General features: G+C 32.5%; 1 protein-coding gene across 1 annotated transcript in view; it reads left to right on the top strand.

Moving 5' to 3' along the window:
- LOC108774923 (glucose dehydrogenase [FAD, quinone]) overlaps positions 1-14,909 on the top strand; it is a 35,438-nt gene extending 20,529 nt beyond the window's left edge. The window contains exons 14-19 of the mRNA XM_018541166.1: positions 122-380; positions 753-1,013; positions 1,953-2,183; positions 8,726-9,053; positions 14,536-14,804; positions 14,866-14,909. Coding sequence (XP_018396668.1) covers positions 122-380; positions 753-1,013; positions 1,953-2,183; positions 8,726-9,053; positions 14,536-14,804; positions 14,866-14,909 — 1,392 coding nt within the window. The remainder of the gene's footprint in view (positions 1-121; positions 381-752; positions 1,014-1,952; positions 2,184-8,725; positions 9,054-14,535; positions 14,805-14,865) is intronic.
- Positions 14,910-20,420: the final 5,511 nt, after the last annotated feature.

Raw genomic sequence — 20,420 nt, 5'->3', positions numbered from 1 at the left:
TTATCATTTTCTAGTTTTAATTAAAAATTAGAAGATCTTTCTTCGTCGCAGATAGTTGTTAAGGAGAAGTATCTATATGAAGCCACGGTATGAAACTGTAGATAACAACGTAAATCCGTAGGTGTTGGGCGGTACGAGCGTTATGAACGGGATGATGTATATGAGAGGCTCGCGTAAGGATTACGACGACTGGGCCAAGCTCGGCAACGTCGGATGGTCCTATCGCGACGTCCTACCGTTTTTTATACGGAGCGAGGATAATCAGCAAGTGAACAGCATGGATTACGGCTATCACGGGGTCGGCGGGCCACTCACGGTTATGCAGTTTCCTTACCACCCACCATTAAGTTTCTCTCTCTTGGAAGCTGGAAAAGAATTGGGTATATACAGTTGCGAGATCCGAGCGACCGGGCAATCTCTTTACCTCTAAATTTATCAAGATTAATCCAAGAAATCCAAGATAAATTGCTTCTGTTTCAATTTTTTCCTTCTATTTCCACTTAGCTTTTAGTTCTCGTGTTGTCTATTCACCGTTCGTTTTTTATTAGCCCTTAATCTCAATGCAATTTTAGTGCGTAAAATTTAAATTTTAGCTTCAGGCTTAAGAAATTAATCAACCGTAGTGTGTGATCGATCAATTTCTTACGGCTTAAAGTTAATTTAAAGTTGCAATTAATTTTATTATAGATGCCGCTTTAGAGGACTTATCCTAAAATTTCTGATCTATTTATCTATATATCTATTTATATCAGGATACGATGCGGTTGATCTGAATGGACGAACCCACACCGGGTTTGCCATAGCGCAGACCACATCCAGGAATGGCTCACGTCTTTCCACGGCGCGCGCCTTCCTGCGTCCCGCCCGAAACCGTCCGAATCTCCATATAATGCTGAACTCGACAGCGACGAGGATCCTCTTCGACGAGAATAACAGAGCGGTCGGTGTCGAGTTCCTTCATGACGGAATGACGAAACACGTGTCGGTGGCGAAGGAGGTGGTCGTGAGCGGAGGTAATTTCACTGATTAATTGGAATAACGAACGCTTTTGTCGGCCAGCATTCGTGTGTAATTTAAACCGGTTCGAGTCAGGCAAATCTCTGTGGACTTCTCCTTTCTCGAGTTCTCGGGTATATATTGACGGTTCTGTCTTATGTATGATACGGAAGAAGACGCGTCTCTGAAGAGGCGCAACTACATTCCTATTCATGTCAAGAATGTCCCATATATGTATAGAAATCCGTGTTTAGAAACACCACACGTTCTGCACACACATATACAGAGAATCAGTCTTAATTACTCATCCTTCCGCAAATTCTCTCGAGGGATAGCGATCGATTTCTCTCGAACAATACGGATTGCGCACTTACGACGACTTTGGGACTTGACTTCGCAGTGACATTGAAGCGATAAAAATAAACGCCGATAAATTCTTTATCTTTAAATATACTCTATAATATAGATAATAAAATTAAATTTATTGGATGAAGAAGAGACATTTTTTCATTTTTAAATCTGCATATTTGATAAACATTTAATTAAATGTATGAATTTCAAACAAACAAAGAAGACAGCCTATAACGGTCAAAGCTGGATCACAGTGCTTATTATAATTTTATGTGTGAATTTTATATATTATATATGTAGTCCTCCCATAATTGCGCGCTGAAAACTTTCAGATATAACGCATAAATACTACAGTAGTAATATCACAAATTTAATTAATGACATATTAAAAATTCCGAAAATAATTAGATCTTTAATTTATTCTTTATATATTGCGAAAAATATCGCTTAGTTTTTGGCGTTTCGTCTGAATAAATTCAATTTGCATTACCTTTTATGTTCACGATATCATCCAGTGGCAAAACCTGTACGATTTATCGTTATACATTTAGCATTACTATATCATGTACACAAATCCCCGCAATAAAATTGTCACGTTTATTTAGGTGCCGTTAACTCGCCGCAAATTCTCTTAAATAGCGGAATAGGACCTCGAGAGGATCTTAATGCGGTGGGAGTGCCGGTTGTTCGCGATCTCCCGGGTGTCGGCAAAAATCTTCACAATCACGTTGCCTACGCATTGACCTTCACCATCAACGATACCGATACTACTCCGCTCAATTGGGCAACCGCTATGGAATATTTACTCTTCAGGGACGGCCTGATGTCTGGAACAGGTAAGATGGACTGCTCTAAACATTTACTTAAAAAATTTTTATATTTTGTTAAAATAAAACAATCAATAAAAAATTTAAAGGACCTTCTTAGATAATATATAAAATTTTTTTTTAATATGCATATGTATAATATAACATATAAAAAATATTTACAGTTATATAATAATAAATAAAAGTTAAGAAAAAAGAAGCTGTTAAAAATAAAAATTAGGAAACTAATAAACTGTTTTTAACACTATTAAAAAATTAATTATGGCTGTAAAATTTAAACAATGTGATATAATGCCGAGTGTTATGTGGAATAAGATATATGACGGATACCTAATTACATATTTCCATAAATCACTCGTTGCAGTTTCGTGTTACATTGTATTAAATTTGATCAATTATTGATCTATTTATCACACACATTCAAAAAAAAATTTTAATCAATAACATAAATTAAAAGTAGAAAGAATATACAGGACTCTTAGTATTTAAAAAACAAAGAAAAAGATAATAAGAGTCAAAAAACATAAATACGATCTACAAAATCATCACATGATGCAATATATTATATTTAATCAATAAAATAAATTAATTTTTTTATAAGTTAAAAAATTTAATTTCTTGAAAGATAAATAAAGTTTAGCGTGACTTTTGAAGAAGAAACTGAAGAGGCCGGTTAACTTCGATTCTATCTATATTTTTCCTCAACAAGTACAAGCCATCATTGTCTCAGATTATTACATTAGAAGTCGAGACTTGAGATCGACTCCCTAGGGTTGCAATTTCATTGATCGGGGCAACGCGGTCGGGTTAAAGTACTAACCCGCTTCTTCTTCCTGTTTACCATGTCGAAGGATGTTGCATCTCGGAGCGTTAATTCACGGGCTTCGTGCTACGAGCAGTGAAAGTGTATTATTGCACAATGGTCACGTTCGTGGTTCTGTCGACCCGCGATTACGTGACTTATCCCGATCGACAGATCTATTTACCGTCATCCGAATTGCGGGCCGACTTGAAGCCGATCGTCGCCTCGTGTGATACTCGTGACTCTCTTTTTACGATTTGTCAATGCGAATTATCTGATCCTCGTACCATACCATTATTTCACATACACTCCATACATCATCGACATTACGTTCGAATTATTTCTCAAGCTTTCTATGATCTCTGAGGAAAAGAGTCTAACAACGAGACTGAGAAATACAATTATAAAAAAACGAAATGTATAGATATATTAATATAACATTAGGAGTTAATAATTTAACGATGCACGATACGTAATATATGACGTAACTTTTATTATACATGTCAATAGCTATAATAACTTCTCTCATTGCAATGTTGTTAATTTGAGTACGATAATTTACGGGAACATCAATGATACTTAAGATTGATATATCAATCTAATATTTACATTAATTTCCTCATAAATTAATATTAACAACTCATACGCATTGAACGATCATCATTTACCTTTCTACAAATTACATTTGCATTTCTATTATATATAGGCTTAACTATGTCTCATGCGTGCAAGTAGTGATTAAAAAAGATTGTATATACAGGTTTTTTTATAACACGTAGGCACAACTTGACAAAATAAATTCAGAATAAAAATAACAATAAAAAGTTTATATAAACATATATTATCTGACTTTGTTTTCGAAAGTTATAGATATTTTCGTGTTTCATTAATTTTCATTACAAACTGAGCTAGCGTAGCATACAATCTTGACATACATTTCTGTTTAATAGTAAACATCTTAATTTAAATTGATAGTAAACATTTGAATAGAATCAGCTAAACTAACAAAGGAACGTTTTTGGTGTAAAGGTGTAAATTATTGATCTCGATGAAGGTTGGCGCATAGAGGAGTCGAAACTAAGTGTATATTTTCTTTTTTGTCTAAATTGTCTACTGAAGTGGGATAGTAACATTTTCGCTGGAGTACGACCTACTCATTGTCAATATAAATAAAGCACGCAACGGTTCTCCGTATGCTTTCTTAATTTTATTACACATTACATTGCCCGACGTGTGTATTGTATGAAGAAGTTTCATTTATATTATGTGCGTGGTGTACAAAAATTACGTGTTTTAAACCTTTTCTCACAGAATTCCATTATTGTAATAATTTTATGTTATAAAAATAAATGAATTAATCATTATTTTCAATTCGTTTCTTTTGGAGACCACTCAAGGACACTTTATGATCTTATTTTGTTAATTTAACCAATTTTGAGGTTTTTAATTTTTCTTAGGAAGTATTTCATGCGACATTGATCAATACATATTAAAAGTTTAACGTCCCCTAGCGACTAAAAAAGGCATTTTGGACAGAAAGGAAAATATACGTTACACTTAGTTTTGATTCCTCTCTACGCACTCACCAAGTTTCGAGATCAATGATTTACACCTAAAAACGTTCCCTTGTAAATTTATAATGAAAATAAATGAAACACATGAAAACGTAACTCAAAAAAGAAGATCATATACAGAATGAATTTTTATGTGAACTTTTTGTGTTCTGAATTTATTTTTAAAATTATATTCACATGTTATGAAATGTCCTGTACATGATTAATCATAATCGAGGCTGAGCGAAATATATCATTAAAAAATATTTGAAATACAAAATACTTTCAAATTTTTTTAAATATAAAATACCTTTTTGTGATCTTTTAATTATGATAATGTCTTAATATTAAACTTCTTTAACACAAAACTGAGCCCTCGACATATTAAGTGGAAATTTTATTTTACTTGCATTAGAATTTCTAAAAGGAACAGTCCAATCTTTAAAATACAAAATACTTTTAAATACTCCACTGAAATACAAAATACAAATTATATTTCAAATACGAGTATTAGAAATATGCTCAGCTCTAACCGTAGTGAAGTACAAACGTTTGCGTTTATTATACCATTAATATAATAAAAGAAAGAATGAAGGACAGTACGCGGAGAAAGTTTTTATTTTGCGCGATCATCTAATTAACACATTCAATTACATAGACAACTCTGATTGGGTGACATATCTATCTTGCACTCCGCTTGTATATCTTTCGATCTTTAATTGAAGGCAGAACTCAGGTAGGAGAGTAATCGTTGAAAATGATGCGAGCACATATAGCTTCGCGTCGGGAATTCACCGAGTAAATTGCTCGGGAATTTATGTAGATACATACTGCGTCGCGTGTGTTATATCCGTAACGTATCCCTTTCACGAGAGACTAACTCGATCATAATCCATAGTGCTTTTTAAGGTATTCAGCACGATCGGCAGCCTCGAGCTGTGCCAGTTTTTAACAAGCCTCACCTCCGAGGCTGAACTCCTTCACATCTGAGAATCGCGTCTTTCGCCTCCTCGCCACGAACGCTCGCGGCGCGGCGCGGCGCGGCGAGACGTTATAATGGGGCACAGTTCTCGCTAAATGCAACTCGCAAAATCGCTTCTCTTGACATCAGCTATGCGAATCAGTTATGCGATTCGAAGCTCAATTAAATTACATAAGGATAATAGAACGCAGGCTGGGTGCATTAACTAGTGTGCCCAATGAATACACCTAATATTTGAATAAATGACTAAAAAATGAATGAAAATATCCATTTGAATACATTTCTTTTTTATTCATCAAGAAACGAATAAATACTTTTTTATTTCATTTGATTGAATATTTTTTAAATATAATTACGAATATATATTTGTCTCCGTATTCATTTCTACAGTAGGTAATGCCAGATGGTACATTAGTGACACGGTACGGTATACAGCTAAATAAATTAAAAATAAACATAATACGTTGTCTCAAATAAAAATTTATTCTATAAAATTATATGTTATCTCAAATGAAGACGTATATAAAATTATATGTCATATAAATTAGATACTTATGAATAAAAAATGTATATACTTTTTTTAAAAATAATTTAAAAAATTCTAAGTTTTCCTTCCTTATTGGCTGCGTTCAGCAGACTCAACAGTTTTGCAACCGTTTTATGATTCGTCTCGCTAATTGGATTATATTTTTAGATCTAAAGGAATAGTCCTATCTCAGCAAAGAATCATAAAACAGTTGTAAAACTGTTGAGTCTGCTGAACGCAACCATTAAATCTGAATATTATAACGACAAAAATAATAAAATGAATTTTCTTTTACTTAAAATCATCAAGGTGCCGCACAGTGCGCTGAATGAGCAAAAAACGGATCATGATTGAACGATTAAGCAAATTTTTGTTGTAATAAAATGAAACTTGGTCTCTAAAGGTTTTTGAAGTCGCCGTATTAGAATCTGAACTGATAATTTCGAAATTTAATATAGCGGATTCAATATAACCGACAAGTGCAAAAATGCTTCCGATTTGCCTAGAGTATATACTGTCTAAATCTGAATCAGTGGATAATCACTGATATCAGTACCAAGTATGCCTGATTTTATCCCCCAGTATTCACTGATTACCCAGTGACGTTTGGCACTGGATAATCAGTGAAGTTCAATTAAAAAAGAAAAAAGTTTGAGCATTATATCCTAAAATATTGATATTTACATGTTAATTTCAATCTTCAATACTATATTCATTGAATTTATGCACTAAAATAAGATTAGATCACATAATAAAGATTAGCTAGATTAGAAATCTCATATTTCATTCATTAATTGCCAGTGGCATACTTGGCACTGATATCAGTGATTATCCACTAATTTAGATTTAGTAATGTACAGGATTTTTTGAGTCGCTATAATCTAATTAGATGTCACAATGACAAAGTTCAATATATCAGGCGGATTTATACACAAATAATTTCGATTATGAAATAATATATGTTATGTGGCTTAAAATATAAAATCAAGACAAAACAAAGAGCATACAGCCACAGAGCCAGTTATAATGAGCGAGTGTCCTTTATTCAAAATAAACAGTAAATTTGTCTAGACATTTCGGTCTATTTTATGCCCATTTCTACCAACTTCGGTTTAAACCGTAGGTTATTAAAACTTTGGTTAACAGAAAACTTTAGGTTAGAGAGTTAGCAGCACCGATTGGTTTCTACCAGCATCGAATCTCGTAAGTTTAACTAAACTTATAATCCATGTGATATAACTGTAGGAAACTCAAGAATACTAAATGCTGATTGGTTCAGTGCCTGCTCTAACTGGCTGAACAGATTTTTTTATATTTTGGCTGCAAAAAGTAATAATGTCGAGTGAAGTAAACATAAAAAATAAACAGCAACGCAAACGTGCCGACAATTTTTCGGAAGCGGAAAAAATGATTTTAACCAATTTAGTTTTACAGTACAAGGATATCATAGAAAATAAAAAATCTGATGCAGTAACCTCAAAAGACAAAGACAAATGTTGGAAAACTATAGAAATTTAATAGTAGATCTTCGGCCAAATGTCGAAAAAAAACTCCAACTCTTTCTGTCATAAAAAAAACTCCAACTCTTCTCTTATTTCTTCCAATATTAATCGAACTGACTGTTTGTTTAATCTAAGCCGCATTTTAAATTCCATGTCGTCTAATTGTTCAATATAATTTATGCACTGTTTAAATCTTTTTCTTCTTCTACGGTTTGGTTCTCGATAATCTTCATCATCAGATGATGACAGTAAAAAAATTAAACAAATCTGCCATGTTTTTTTAATAAAATCTAGTTTATAGCCTTGTATTTTTAGTATAAATTTCTTTCTTTTTATATTTTCAATAACTTTAACCTTACTTGTCGCATGTGTTTAAAGAAATTTAGGTTAAGAACTACTTTCAGTAGGCTAGTTACATTTTTAATCGGAGTTTAAGAAGCTTAAACGGTCAAAATTGGCCGTTTAAATAGAACTCAGTTTACAGAAGTTTAAACTTAAATAAATTATTGGTAGAAACCAATATTCTAGTAAACTTTGGTTAACCGAGTGTCACTAGGGATTAACTTTTTAAACCGCGTTGGTAGAAACGGGCATTAGACCATCGTCTGTAAAAATCATTACATTTAAAAATATTCAAAAGTTATCGCAAGAATACATTTACAATATCCGCCGTTCTCGCATTTTTTATATAATAAAATGTTATTACGTGCTTGTTCTTCTCGTTGATCGAAATTAGCGATCCTTGTATTAGTTTAAATCCGTTTTTTAATGTCAAGTCCTTCTAACATTTGTCAATTTAACTTCATATTTGTCAATGGAACTTCTTATATATTGTGAGTGTTCTATTTCCTTGTTTGCACAGAATTTCCAGAAACTGTGATAATAGATTAGAATATATTGATATTGATATTAAAAGCTATGAAAATTATTTTAAATAATATAATAAATTTATAAATAATTGCTGCAAATTGATTGTCGCTTCAGTGTTATTGTAAAATAAATATTTGATAGTAAAAATATATTTTTTAAAATGATGTTAAAACCTTAACAATAATTGATCGTTCTATACACACATAAAATTATTTCATTGCAACTATTACTTGTATAATAAATTAATAACACTATTAAATTTTTTAAAAACAAAACAGAACAAGATTCAGCATTGCATTAATCTACATTAATCTAGGAATATCCGAGGTGACAGCAATGATAAATACTAAGTACGCGGATCCGAGGGAGGATCATCCAGATGTGCAGCTAATCTTCGGCGGTTACCTGGCCGATTGCGCGGAGACTGGTATGGTAGGTGAAAGGAAGGGCGCGAATCGCAGTATCTACATCATCCCGACTATCCTGCATCCGAAAAGTCGCGGTTATCTGCGCTTACGAAACAATGATCCTCTCTCAAAGCCGCTGATCTACCCCAAATACTTGACCCATCCCGACGATTCAGCAGCTCTCGTGGAAGCCGTTAAGTTCAGCATTCAATTAACGGAGACCCAGGCGCTCAAAAGGTATTAACTTTCATTTCTTAGCATTTTTTGGTAAATGTTCATAAAAACAGATGTTGCATCCTTTCAAAAAATGAGAATTCTAGATAGAAAAGAACAAATATGTCTTCCTGTTTTTGTTATTGTTTCTACATTTCCTAAACAACTTTTTAAATCCATAGATGGCTTGTTACTTGTATTTTAAATTTTACGATAGAATTCTGTTTATAATTTTACTGTAAACTTTGATGTACGAGGTTTGTACAAAAAGTTTGTGCACTGAATTTTATTCTGCTGACGTGCCGTTGTAAGCTTGTACTATGATGCAATGTCTCGGGGGAAGCCTCACGTGTCCTTAGTAAAAGTTTGGTCACGGTCAAGTGAGATTTCTGCTTTTTCGTGTGTTTTTATTAACGTACTTTTGGTCGTGTCGGGAGAATAGAGCGAAACGTTTTAACCGAGCAAAAAACCAACATCAAATTTCTCGTAAAGCTTGGCAAAAACGACTAGGAAATTCTTTAAAATGTTGGAAATGGTGTTTGGTGACTCTGCCAAGCGTAGAACTGTGTATAAATGGGTGGACCTGTTCAAGAAGGGGAGGGAGTGCATTGATGATGACGCATATGAGCGGAACATTCAATGCGTTCATGATTTGGTTAAGGCAGATCGTCAAATTATCACTAGAATGATTGAGGAAAAACTTGGAATAAAAGTAACGGTAGTGTTCAGACAATTTTACAAGAAGATTTGAACTTGCGGTAGCTGTGTGCAAAAATTGTTTCGAAAGTTTGGCTCGTTACGCACAAGTTTTTGGTCAAAAAATAATATCCACTACTATGGACCACCCTTCCTATTCACCTGACATAATACCCTATAACTTCTACCTGTTCCTTAAAGTAAGAAATATCATTCGTGGTGAACATTTTGTGGATGTCATTGATACCATATGGGCGTCGAGTGGCTCACCGCTCCGTGCGATTGACTTGCGATCTGTAGACCCGAGTTCAATCCCACATGCGCCCAAACGCGATTTTTCGCGTTTAATGAGCCAAAAAATGGCTCCACCTGGTGATCAAAAAATCTATGATCATCAGCGCCGTTCGGATTCGACGTTAAACTGTAGGTCCTATACATCAGTATACATATCAGTAGATATTTGTCTCTAATATCTGACTTAGATAGGATTCTGTGGATCAATCACCCACAAATCCGAAAAACAATCTGATTCGAGAAACGAATATAGGCCTCGGACAAAAGAGGAAGAGACCTATAGACGTCCTATGCTCCACATAAGGAGATAAAAGGAGTCATTATTGATACCATATAAAACGAGAAATGACGAAGCTTCTAAAGGAAGTGACAAAGAAAGACATGCAGCACTACTTTCAGGAATGGAAAAAGCGTTGGACCAAGTGCATTCTATCAAGGGAGAGTACTTCGAGGGTAACTACATCCCTGTTACAGAATAATTTAATTTGGATTTTTGGTGAACCGAGTGCACGAACTTTTTGTACATATCTCATATGTGCATATTTTAAAATAGCATAAAGTGTGCAGTGATTGACCACTTAAGTGCTAAAATTTAAAGTATAATCACTCTGTAATAATTACTATTGAAATTATTTGAAATTTGAATTTGATTTGCAAAGGGAACATTAAGTAAGGTTCAAAGAATACGTTCAAATACAAAAGAACTTTGAATAAAATCATGTTTTTAATTTTTTCTAACAGTAGAAACTTTTATTTAGAAAATGATAGTTATTGACTACAGAGATAGTTATCGATGACAGTGATTGACCATTAGTATGAAAATAAAGAAAAAAAATTTAGAAAATGGAAAAGAAATAAATTTAATAAAATGTTATATCGTTGAGTGGAGGAAAAATGCTACTCACTGGAGGAGAATTATCGCTCGCACTTGATAGCACTTACACTACGCGCGTTTAGACAAGACACAAACAGAAAGAAATAAAAGGAAATAATAATAAAAAAAAATAATAAGGCGATGGTTCATCATTGTTCACCTTTAAAGGTAGCTTTTATTTCAGCTGATAACAAAAAGGAGACAGGCCAGAGAATAATAGTCGCGTCGGTTTGGCCGTTAGTGTGTTGCAATTGAATTCGGAAAGAAAAAAAAAGAATAACAACAGAGTCGCAATAATTCGAATGCTCGCGAACAAATCTGCTGGAACGACGGACAGAGTAATAATAAGCGCGTAATATTATAATTCTTGGTCGGAATAAGGAATTTACTTACTATCGAACTTAGAATTTAGAATGGATTTAACAAGTGCTAATATAATATGAGAAAATAGAACGAACGAATCTTAATATAATACAAAGTGTTAGAACGATTATGTACAATAGTAGGAAATTAAACGAGAGATTCGCGCACGAAAGACTTACATCTCTCATTTGCCGGTATTATTCTTGTTATTTGAAACTTTCGAGAGTCATCTTTAATTGATTTGTTTAATATTTACAAATTTTCATCTGCCCGCGGGTCTTATATGTATAAGTTTATCTCGTAAAAAACGGATTGTAAATTGAATATTTTATTCATATATGAAGTTAAGATCAGTTATTACTCTGTTGAGAAATTAACTTAATTTTATTTTAATTTGATTTTAATATGTAGGCAAATTTATAGCGAATGGTCAATCACTATGCTTCTGGTAAAGAACCATGTGGACCAATTTCACCAACGCCAATTACTTAATCGGCTGCGGAACTGACTAGTCATATTTGCTGTTTAGTAGAATACAATAAAACCTAAGTTCTATCCACGTAAAAAATTAAAAAGCTTTTTACCTTTTTAAAAAAAGATAAAAAAAGGCGCTAAGAGTATATTTGCTCCACGTAAAAAACTATCGTCTAAAAAAATCATCTGAAAAAGATCAAAGATACCGACACCTATTGTCCCTACCGTATATCTTTACATCTTTAAAAACCTATGTGGTATTAACCTACTTACATAATGTATAAATTATAATGTATAAATATAATAAATGTGAATTTTCTTATTCTGAACATATGATGATGTTAAATAATATTATTATTTCATTATATGATACATGTAAGCATATAATATTCGTTTTCGAATTCGAGAAAATGTATACAGTTTGAACCAAATTTAATTTATTTTGAACAATTTATACCGCGTGTGTAACAGCCGTCACGTGCGCAAAGCTGATCTGCTATAGTTATTATTAGATAGATAGATCTGTAGACGCATATTGATACAAAAAATCCTACTATACGCAAATATATACACACTACTTACTTTAACTTTCATGGAAATGTTTTTAATCTCTTTTATACTAAATGTCACATCCATATTTTTACTATAACGTTATGATATCAGAATCGAGATACAACTCACTCACTTATATACATATGAACATTGAATACACTTTAACTCTTGTGGGAATGTATCTTTTTTATTCTAAATGTCACATCAATATTTTTCCTCGACGGCGAACACCTAGATACATCCATTTCCTCGAGGCAAACACAGAGACAACACCTATAGACACTTAATTCCTTTGATGGTGAACACCTGGACACACATTTCCTCGACGGCGAATATCTAGACACCTATGTCCTCGACGGCGAGCATCTAGACACTCACTTCCTCGACGGTGAACATCTAGATACACCCATTTTTTTCGAGGCAAACACCTAGACTGCCATTTCTTGTACGGCGAACACCTATAGAGACTCATTTCCTCGACGGTGAACATCTGGACATCTTCTTCCTCGACGATACAGTTCCTCAAGGACACTTTCGATATTTCCTTTTTAATATTTATACGTCGGAAGTCGATTCTTTTCCATAACTTCTAATTTATTTGTTGTTACAAAAGAAGCGATTAGAAAGGAATTCTCTTTAACAGATTTCTTTATTGGTTCTTTGAACAAATTATTCAAGATAAAGGAGTGTTGTTCATCCGTGTTCGCTTGTCCATATTTTCGTCCGTTTCCTTGACGATCAACATTTAACCACACGCTTCGCTAGAGCAGACAACTAATTATTCCGCTCTCACTTCCGAACACAGTTCCGAATCCAAGCGCGCTGTCATGTATAATATTTTAAATTATATTGTGTGAATTTTCTGGAGAGACACGGTCTCGATTTATTAAATATTAATTAATTATATTATTACAATGACAATCTCAATATTTCATTTTAAATCGCGCGCGTGTTACAGCCATCGTATATAAATGGATATTGGATAGATAGATGACATAAAGTCAAAAGTCCACTATTATCGAAAAATTAACCGTACATTTCTCAACTGGTCGACGAACATAACGACGTATTTTAATTTTTGTAACTTAAAAATCAACATATTCGATCTTTACTAGACACGGTCTCGATTTATTAAATATTAATTAATTATATTATTACAATGACAATCTCAATATTTTATTTTAAATCGTGCGCGTGTTACAGCCATCCTATATAATGGATATTGGATAGATAGATGACATAAAGTCAAAAGTCCACTATTATCGAAAAATTAACCTTACATTTCTCAACTGGTCGACGAACATAACGACGTATCTTAATTTTTGTAATTAAAAATCAACATATTCGATCTTTATATTACAATATCTCCGCTCACAGGGCATGTAGAGAAAAAATAAAAATACTTTCATTATATATCCTGAGTGAGCGCAATCGATTGAGCACACTTAATCGGTTCAGTTCTTACTGAGATCAATAACCTCGATTCCCCGAAATTCGCCGGCTCGCATGAAAGACCCACAGCAGTGTCGCTGCGCTTGGCTTAACGCCTAGACACTTTCGCGTCTCTTAGAAAAAATAAAAATACTTTCATTATATATCCTGAGTGAGCGCAATCGATTGAGCACACTTAATTGGTTCAGTTCTTATTGAGATCAATAACCTCGACTCCCCGAAATTCGCCGGCTCGCATGAAAAACCCACAGCAGTGTCGCTGCGCTTGGCTTAACGCCTTAGACACTTTTGCGTCTCCAGATATATTTTATCCTATATGTTTTACATATTTATAATGCATTTAGATTCTTTGAGCGTTATTTGTGATATAGAGTACATAAAAACATAAATGTATTTATGTTTTTATGTTTTTATTGAAGTATTTTTTATTGACAGAAAGTGTGTTACGAAAAATGCGAATTAATTAATTAAAGTATAGCATTTGATTGAGTTCATTTTAAAATCTAATTCCATGGAATTAGATTAAAAAAAAAACATAAAAACATAAATGCATTTAAATCATGCATTTAAATCTAATTCCATGTAATTAGATTTTAAAATAAACTCTATCAAATGCTATACTTTCAATAATTAATTCGCATTTTTTGTAACACTTTTTCAATAAAAAATACTTTTTTTTTTAATTACTAGTTTTTTATATCATAGATCAATAGATTTATCATAAACAAAAATGATTAAAAAATCTTAGCTTGTTTTCATATCTTGGCTTATTTTTGCTGATTCTACGGAAATCACTTATAGGTACGGTTTCGAGTTGGACCGAACTCCAGTGAAGAATTGCGAGCACCTGAAGTTCGGCTGTGACGCTTACTGGGAATGTGCGATTCGTCATGACACTGCACCCGAGAATCATCAGGCGGGATCCTGCAAAATGGGACCGTCAGACGATCCAATGGCCGTGGTTGACAATCAATTGCGAGTCAGAGGAGTGCGAGGTATAAGAGTGGCCGACACAAGCATCATGCCAAGGGTTACATCTGGCAATACGAATGCACCAGCGATCATGATCGGTACGTAAATCTTTTTATCTTTCTCTTTTTCTTTTTATAACTGTATATGTACATGTTGCAGGTGAAAGAGCAGCAGATTTTATTAAGAAAACCTGGATCGGTTGATTCGAAATTATTTAATCAAACGATTCGATTACACTGTCATATTATTATTTCGTTAAAGACCTCACACCGATAAATAAATGAAGAAAGGAATTTAGAAAAAAAACGTACAATATATATTTATATAAAAATTGTAAGTATAAATATAGTTATTATTAGATATTTTGAAAATAAATAATGTAAAAATTAAGTGAAATACTCGCATTCGTGTGCGCGCGCACACATATACTATTTTGGGGATTATTGTGTTATTTCGAATCTCCTACCGTAGATAAGAAATAGACATTTTGCGTAATGCATTTAGAAATACATATTATGCGGAGTTTTATTTAAAAATGTGTATTTGTTTATATTATATATATAGATATATTATATATAATATAAAAATTACATATTTATATATATATAATTAATATGACCAGCTCCATCAAATTTATTAGTAAAATTTCATAATATAATTTTAATGAGCATAAACGACACATTAGCGAAAATTAACATATATTCAAATCATTAAAAGTACATCAAATCTAATAGACATTTCGGCCATATTTTAAGATATAGCTTGGAAACTATGTCTTGATATGGAGAAGATGAGTCACAAGTTTGACGTTATAATAAACTTATACAAATTATATGTAACGATGGATTGTTTGACATGTTATTCCAAAATTCTGTGAAAATGGCTATATTTATGACTGAAACGTCTATTAGATTTGATGTACTTTTAATGATTTGGATATATGTTAATTTTCGTTAATGATATCTAGTGTGTGGTTTATGCTCATTAAAATTTATATCTTTATTTGGATTTTTAAGCTACTTTATTTATATAAAATTTTATACTTTACTGAAAAACCATGTTACATTTTTTCCTAATTACATGACAATTTAGAATTTACTTTCTACATATTTGATGTATTGATATGTTTAAGTTTATTTCGTAATAATTAATAATTTTCTGGCGATTATGTATTTTTAAATTAGTGAGCAAATCATCCCGTTGCAATTTTTCTCTACGTTTCCACCGAAAATAAATAGAGTAAGAAACTTCGTTATAGTGTAAATAGTAGATACATTGCCGCAGTGTACTCTACGAATCACTCGTAATGATGTACAAATAAAGAATATTTCGCGTGATATCTCACATCTTCTTTGAAATGTATCATCAGTTCAAAATACAATTTTCTTTTAAATACAAATTCTTTTTTAATTAAAAAAATTTCTGTGATCAATACATAATCGATTAACGACAAAATGTATGATTAGGAAAGGTTTAATAAAAAAAAATGTTCAATAAAAAAAGTCCCATAAAGAATATATACTTGTGCATTTTATATGTATAACTTTAAGATTAATGTATATGCAATATAAGTTCTCACTCTGGTAAACTACAAATGTCACAAAACAATATTCATTCAGTTTTTATTTATTAACACTATAATGTATAATGTATAACCATATAACATAAATGCTAATTACACTAGGTAACAAAATTCTACCTTTTTCATATCACGAATATGTACAATCATTTTTCTATGTATTTATGCTTTTGCTAAACACAAATCCATTAGTTAAATTTGATTATTAGTTCGCATTTTTAAGCAAAATTGCATTAAAGATGCAAAATATTATATTTCTTATCTTTATAACATTGCAGTACTGGTAGCAAATTTTACTTCTTAATTTCATTCATATCACGAACAAGTATAAACTTTTAGCTTTAAAATGCATATATATATTTGTTACAATATCATTTTTATTTTTCAGATATGTATTAAGGTGATGCTGGACCCGCCTGTTTTATCATTACTTACTTAGTTAAAGACTCGTTTCTCTTAATTACATTTACGGATGGAAAAATCCTTCTGCATAATTAAAGTATCGACAACAATGAATTGCGCTAGCTACATTTCAATACGAAAGACGGAAAAAAAATTTACAGTTTTGTTATCGGCTTCTCACATAATGTGTCGAGTCGACTGCAGAAGCCGATAACGAAGCTGTAAATTTTTAATTTTCTTCCGTTTTTCGTATTGAAATGTAGCTAGCGCAATTCATTGTTGTCGATACTTTAATTATGCAGAAGGATTTTTCCATCCGTAAATGCAATTAAGAGAAACGAGTCTTTAATTAACAAGGAGAGGCTACGCTCTGCTCTTCACCGATTTTGATCAAACTTGCAGCGATGTTAGAGGAGCCTATCAAATGAAACAAAAGTGATAGGGTTTATTCAGATGTATATACTAGTCTTATAGGTTTGACCTTGGGCGGCACCGTCAAGGTCAAGTCAAAGTCACGGTGCCGCCCAAGGTCAAACATATAAGACTAGTATATACATCTGAATAAACTCTATCACTTTTGTTTAAGACATTTTTCTCAAAAATGCATACTTTCCGAGATATTAGACCGTTTTCCTGATTTTTGGTATATTTTTGAATCATCATTACTCGGCTTCTAAGGCCCAATGGAGCGAACGGCTTTACAGGTGTTCATTTGATAGGCTCCTCTAATATCGCTGCAAGTTTGATCAAAATCGGTGAAGAGCAGAGCGTAGCCTCTCCTTGTAAGTAATGATAAAACAGGCACTCCAGCATCTCCTTAAGGGGATGCTGGAGGTCCTGTTTTATCATTACTTAGTTAAAGACTCGTTTCTCTTAATTGCATTTACGGATGGAAAAATCCTTCTGCATAATTAAAGTATCGACGACAATGAATTGCCCTAGCTACATTTCAATACGAAAAACGGAAGAAAATTAAAAACTTACAGTTTCGTTATTGACTTCTGTGATTTTCGATAACGAAACTGTAAATTTTTTCCCCGTTTTTCGTATTGAAATGTAGCTAGCGCAATTCATTGTTGTCGATACTTTAATTATGCAGAAGGATTTTTCCATCCATAAATGCAATTAAGAGAAACGAGTCTTTAACTATAAGTAAGTAATGATAAAACAGGCGGGTCCAGCATCACCTTAACGTGATATATGTTGGACCCGCCTGTATTATCGATAAAACAAGCGTTTTCGTTCCTGTCGAACCTCTTAGTTTCACAGAATAAAAATTCCTTCTCCACGATTAAAATATCCGAGCTAATATACGTACCCCTGATGTCTTTTATGTGTCCAAAGCTAGAAAAGGTATGAAATCATAGATTTCTTTATCCATTTAACCTCAATATGGCGACCAACGCTGAAGATAAAAATGGATAAAGAAATCTGTAATTTCATACTTTTTCCAGCTTTGGACACAATATACACCAGGGGCACGTATATTAGCTCGGATATTTTAATCGTGGAGAAGGAATTTTTATTCTGTGAAACTACTGCGAAGAGGTTCGACAGGAACGAAAACGTCAAAAACGCTTGTTTTATCGATAATACAGGCGGGTCCAGCATCACCTTAATTTAAAAATATCTCTGCCTTAATACGTAATTATTATTATTATTACATTATTATTATATACGGGAAAAGAGTTATATTCAAATTAATATGTATCTATTTCAAAAACGAAAAATTATATCGAAACCAGCCAAAATACATTTTAAAGATAAAACTTAATACTTTTGCATGATATAAACAAAATTTAAAAATAAAATTTACTGCTGGTGCTACCACGTTGTGAAAACTATCAAAATTATCATTTTATACTTTAATACTTTTTTTACTTTATTTTTATCAATATTGTGATGTAACAGTTAGATTTGGACAACAGATTCAGCAAGCAAAAATATACATTGCAAAAACGATAATTATTCAGTATAGGGAAGTCACAGCACCAATGACCATGACCTTGATATATGTTGTCAAGGTCATGACCTTGAGTAACCTCCAACAGGTTTTAGTTGTCACTCGTCCTTCGTTAAAAAGTTATGAACAAAAAGGTTTCAAAATTAACAGTTTCGAAAATAACATTTATTTGAAATTTGTAATAAACTTAATTACTATTTTCTTCAGTAATTTTATTAATTGAATAGAAATAAGCTACTAACATATGTATTTGTTAATGCGTTTAATTTAAAATTACATGTCTCTCTTTGCCTTTTCGTTCACGTATTTTGTTTATAATACGTATTAGTACAATGCATTATAAGTGAATTGTCTGGTTATATGATAATTGGATCTCTTCGTTTTCGTTCACGTATTTTGTTTATAATACGTATTAGTACAATGCATTATAAGTGAATTGTCTAGTTATATGATAATTGGATCTCTTTATAGTACACCGTGGACAAATATAATGCGCTTTCAAAGCAATGCTTTAGCACTTAAACGAGAAGTAATCACTTAATGTAATCGTGGGACGGAGTCCCTGAGAAATCATTATAAAAATTATATAAAATTTCGATATATAATCCGACAATTACAAGAAATAATTGTGTAATATTAGATAAAATCGTTAATTTTACCAACTGACCGCATATAGTGAGGAAAAATTATTTGTCATTAAATAAAATTATATAAAATTAAATAAAATCATGTAATCTGTGGGACAATATTTCAGATAGTGGTTACCCCTTCGCACTTAAATAATTCATTAAATTGTTATAGTTATACGATAAATGAATTCATGAAACAACATGATTGTATGTATAATAACAGTAACACTCTTACAGTAGCTATGTTCCAACATATACTAATAGTGTATAATTAATATAACTCCAAAATGTAAACAAACACAACTCTTATTAACAAGTAATAGTACAATTTACAATTGTACTGTTGTACGTGAGTTTAGACTTTCCACGCAAAATGAGAGCTACCTTACACCAACAAATGGGTTGTTTATTTTTAACAGTAGTGGAACCCTCAGGTGAGACGGAACCTACTGTATTCACGCTTTACAGCATAAAGCGACATGGAAGTTGCGAGTTTCTTCGCAGAAGAAGAGATGGGGTGACAATCGCTTCGCGTGAATGCAGTAGGTTTCACCTCTCCTGTGGGGGGGCACCACTTCTATTAACCAACCATTTTTTGGTGTGACGTAGCTCTCACTTCGCGTGTGGAAAAAATTCAACTACATATATAACACAAGAATTCTCTACTCTAAAAATAAAAGTATTCGCTAATTGTTTGCTGTAAGAAATTCAGTCTCGATGACTTTGACTTAGACATATGTTGTCAAAGTTATAATCCTGAATGATTCTTTATTACCTTGATATTTTAAAGCAGGAAACTTTAGTGTTGTATAGTTGAACTTTTTTGTTCTTAACGAAGGACGAGCAATGACTAAAACCTGTTGGAGGTTACTCAAGGTCATGACCTTAACAACATATGTCAAAACCAAGGTCATCGGTGCTGCCTCCCCTATTCTGAATAATTACCAAACAAAGTATTCATACTCCAAAATAGTATTGGACAGTGATAGCACTTAATTTTTATATTAAACTCCAAGTTTTTAAATTTACAATTAGTATGTGTGTCATGAAAATTGCTGTTAAGATTAATTTTTTATGTATATGTTATCAACATCGCAAAATTAATAAGAATTATTTCGAATTTCAATAATAACCAGGGTGA

Source organism: Cyphomyrmex costatus, unplaced genomic scaffold (assembly GCF_001594065.2).
Source record: "Cyphomyrmex costatus isolate MS0001 unplaced genomic scaffold, Ccosl1.0 scaffold277, whole genome shotgun sequence".
Lineage (NCBI taxonomy): Eukaryota > Metazoa > Arthropoda > Insecta > Hymenoptera > Formicidae > Cyphomyrmex > Cyphomyrmex costatus.
The sequence above is the reverse complement of the archived record's forward strand: the minus strand, read 5'-3'. Positions and strand labels throughout refer to the sequence as shown.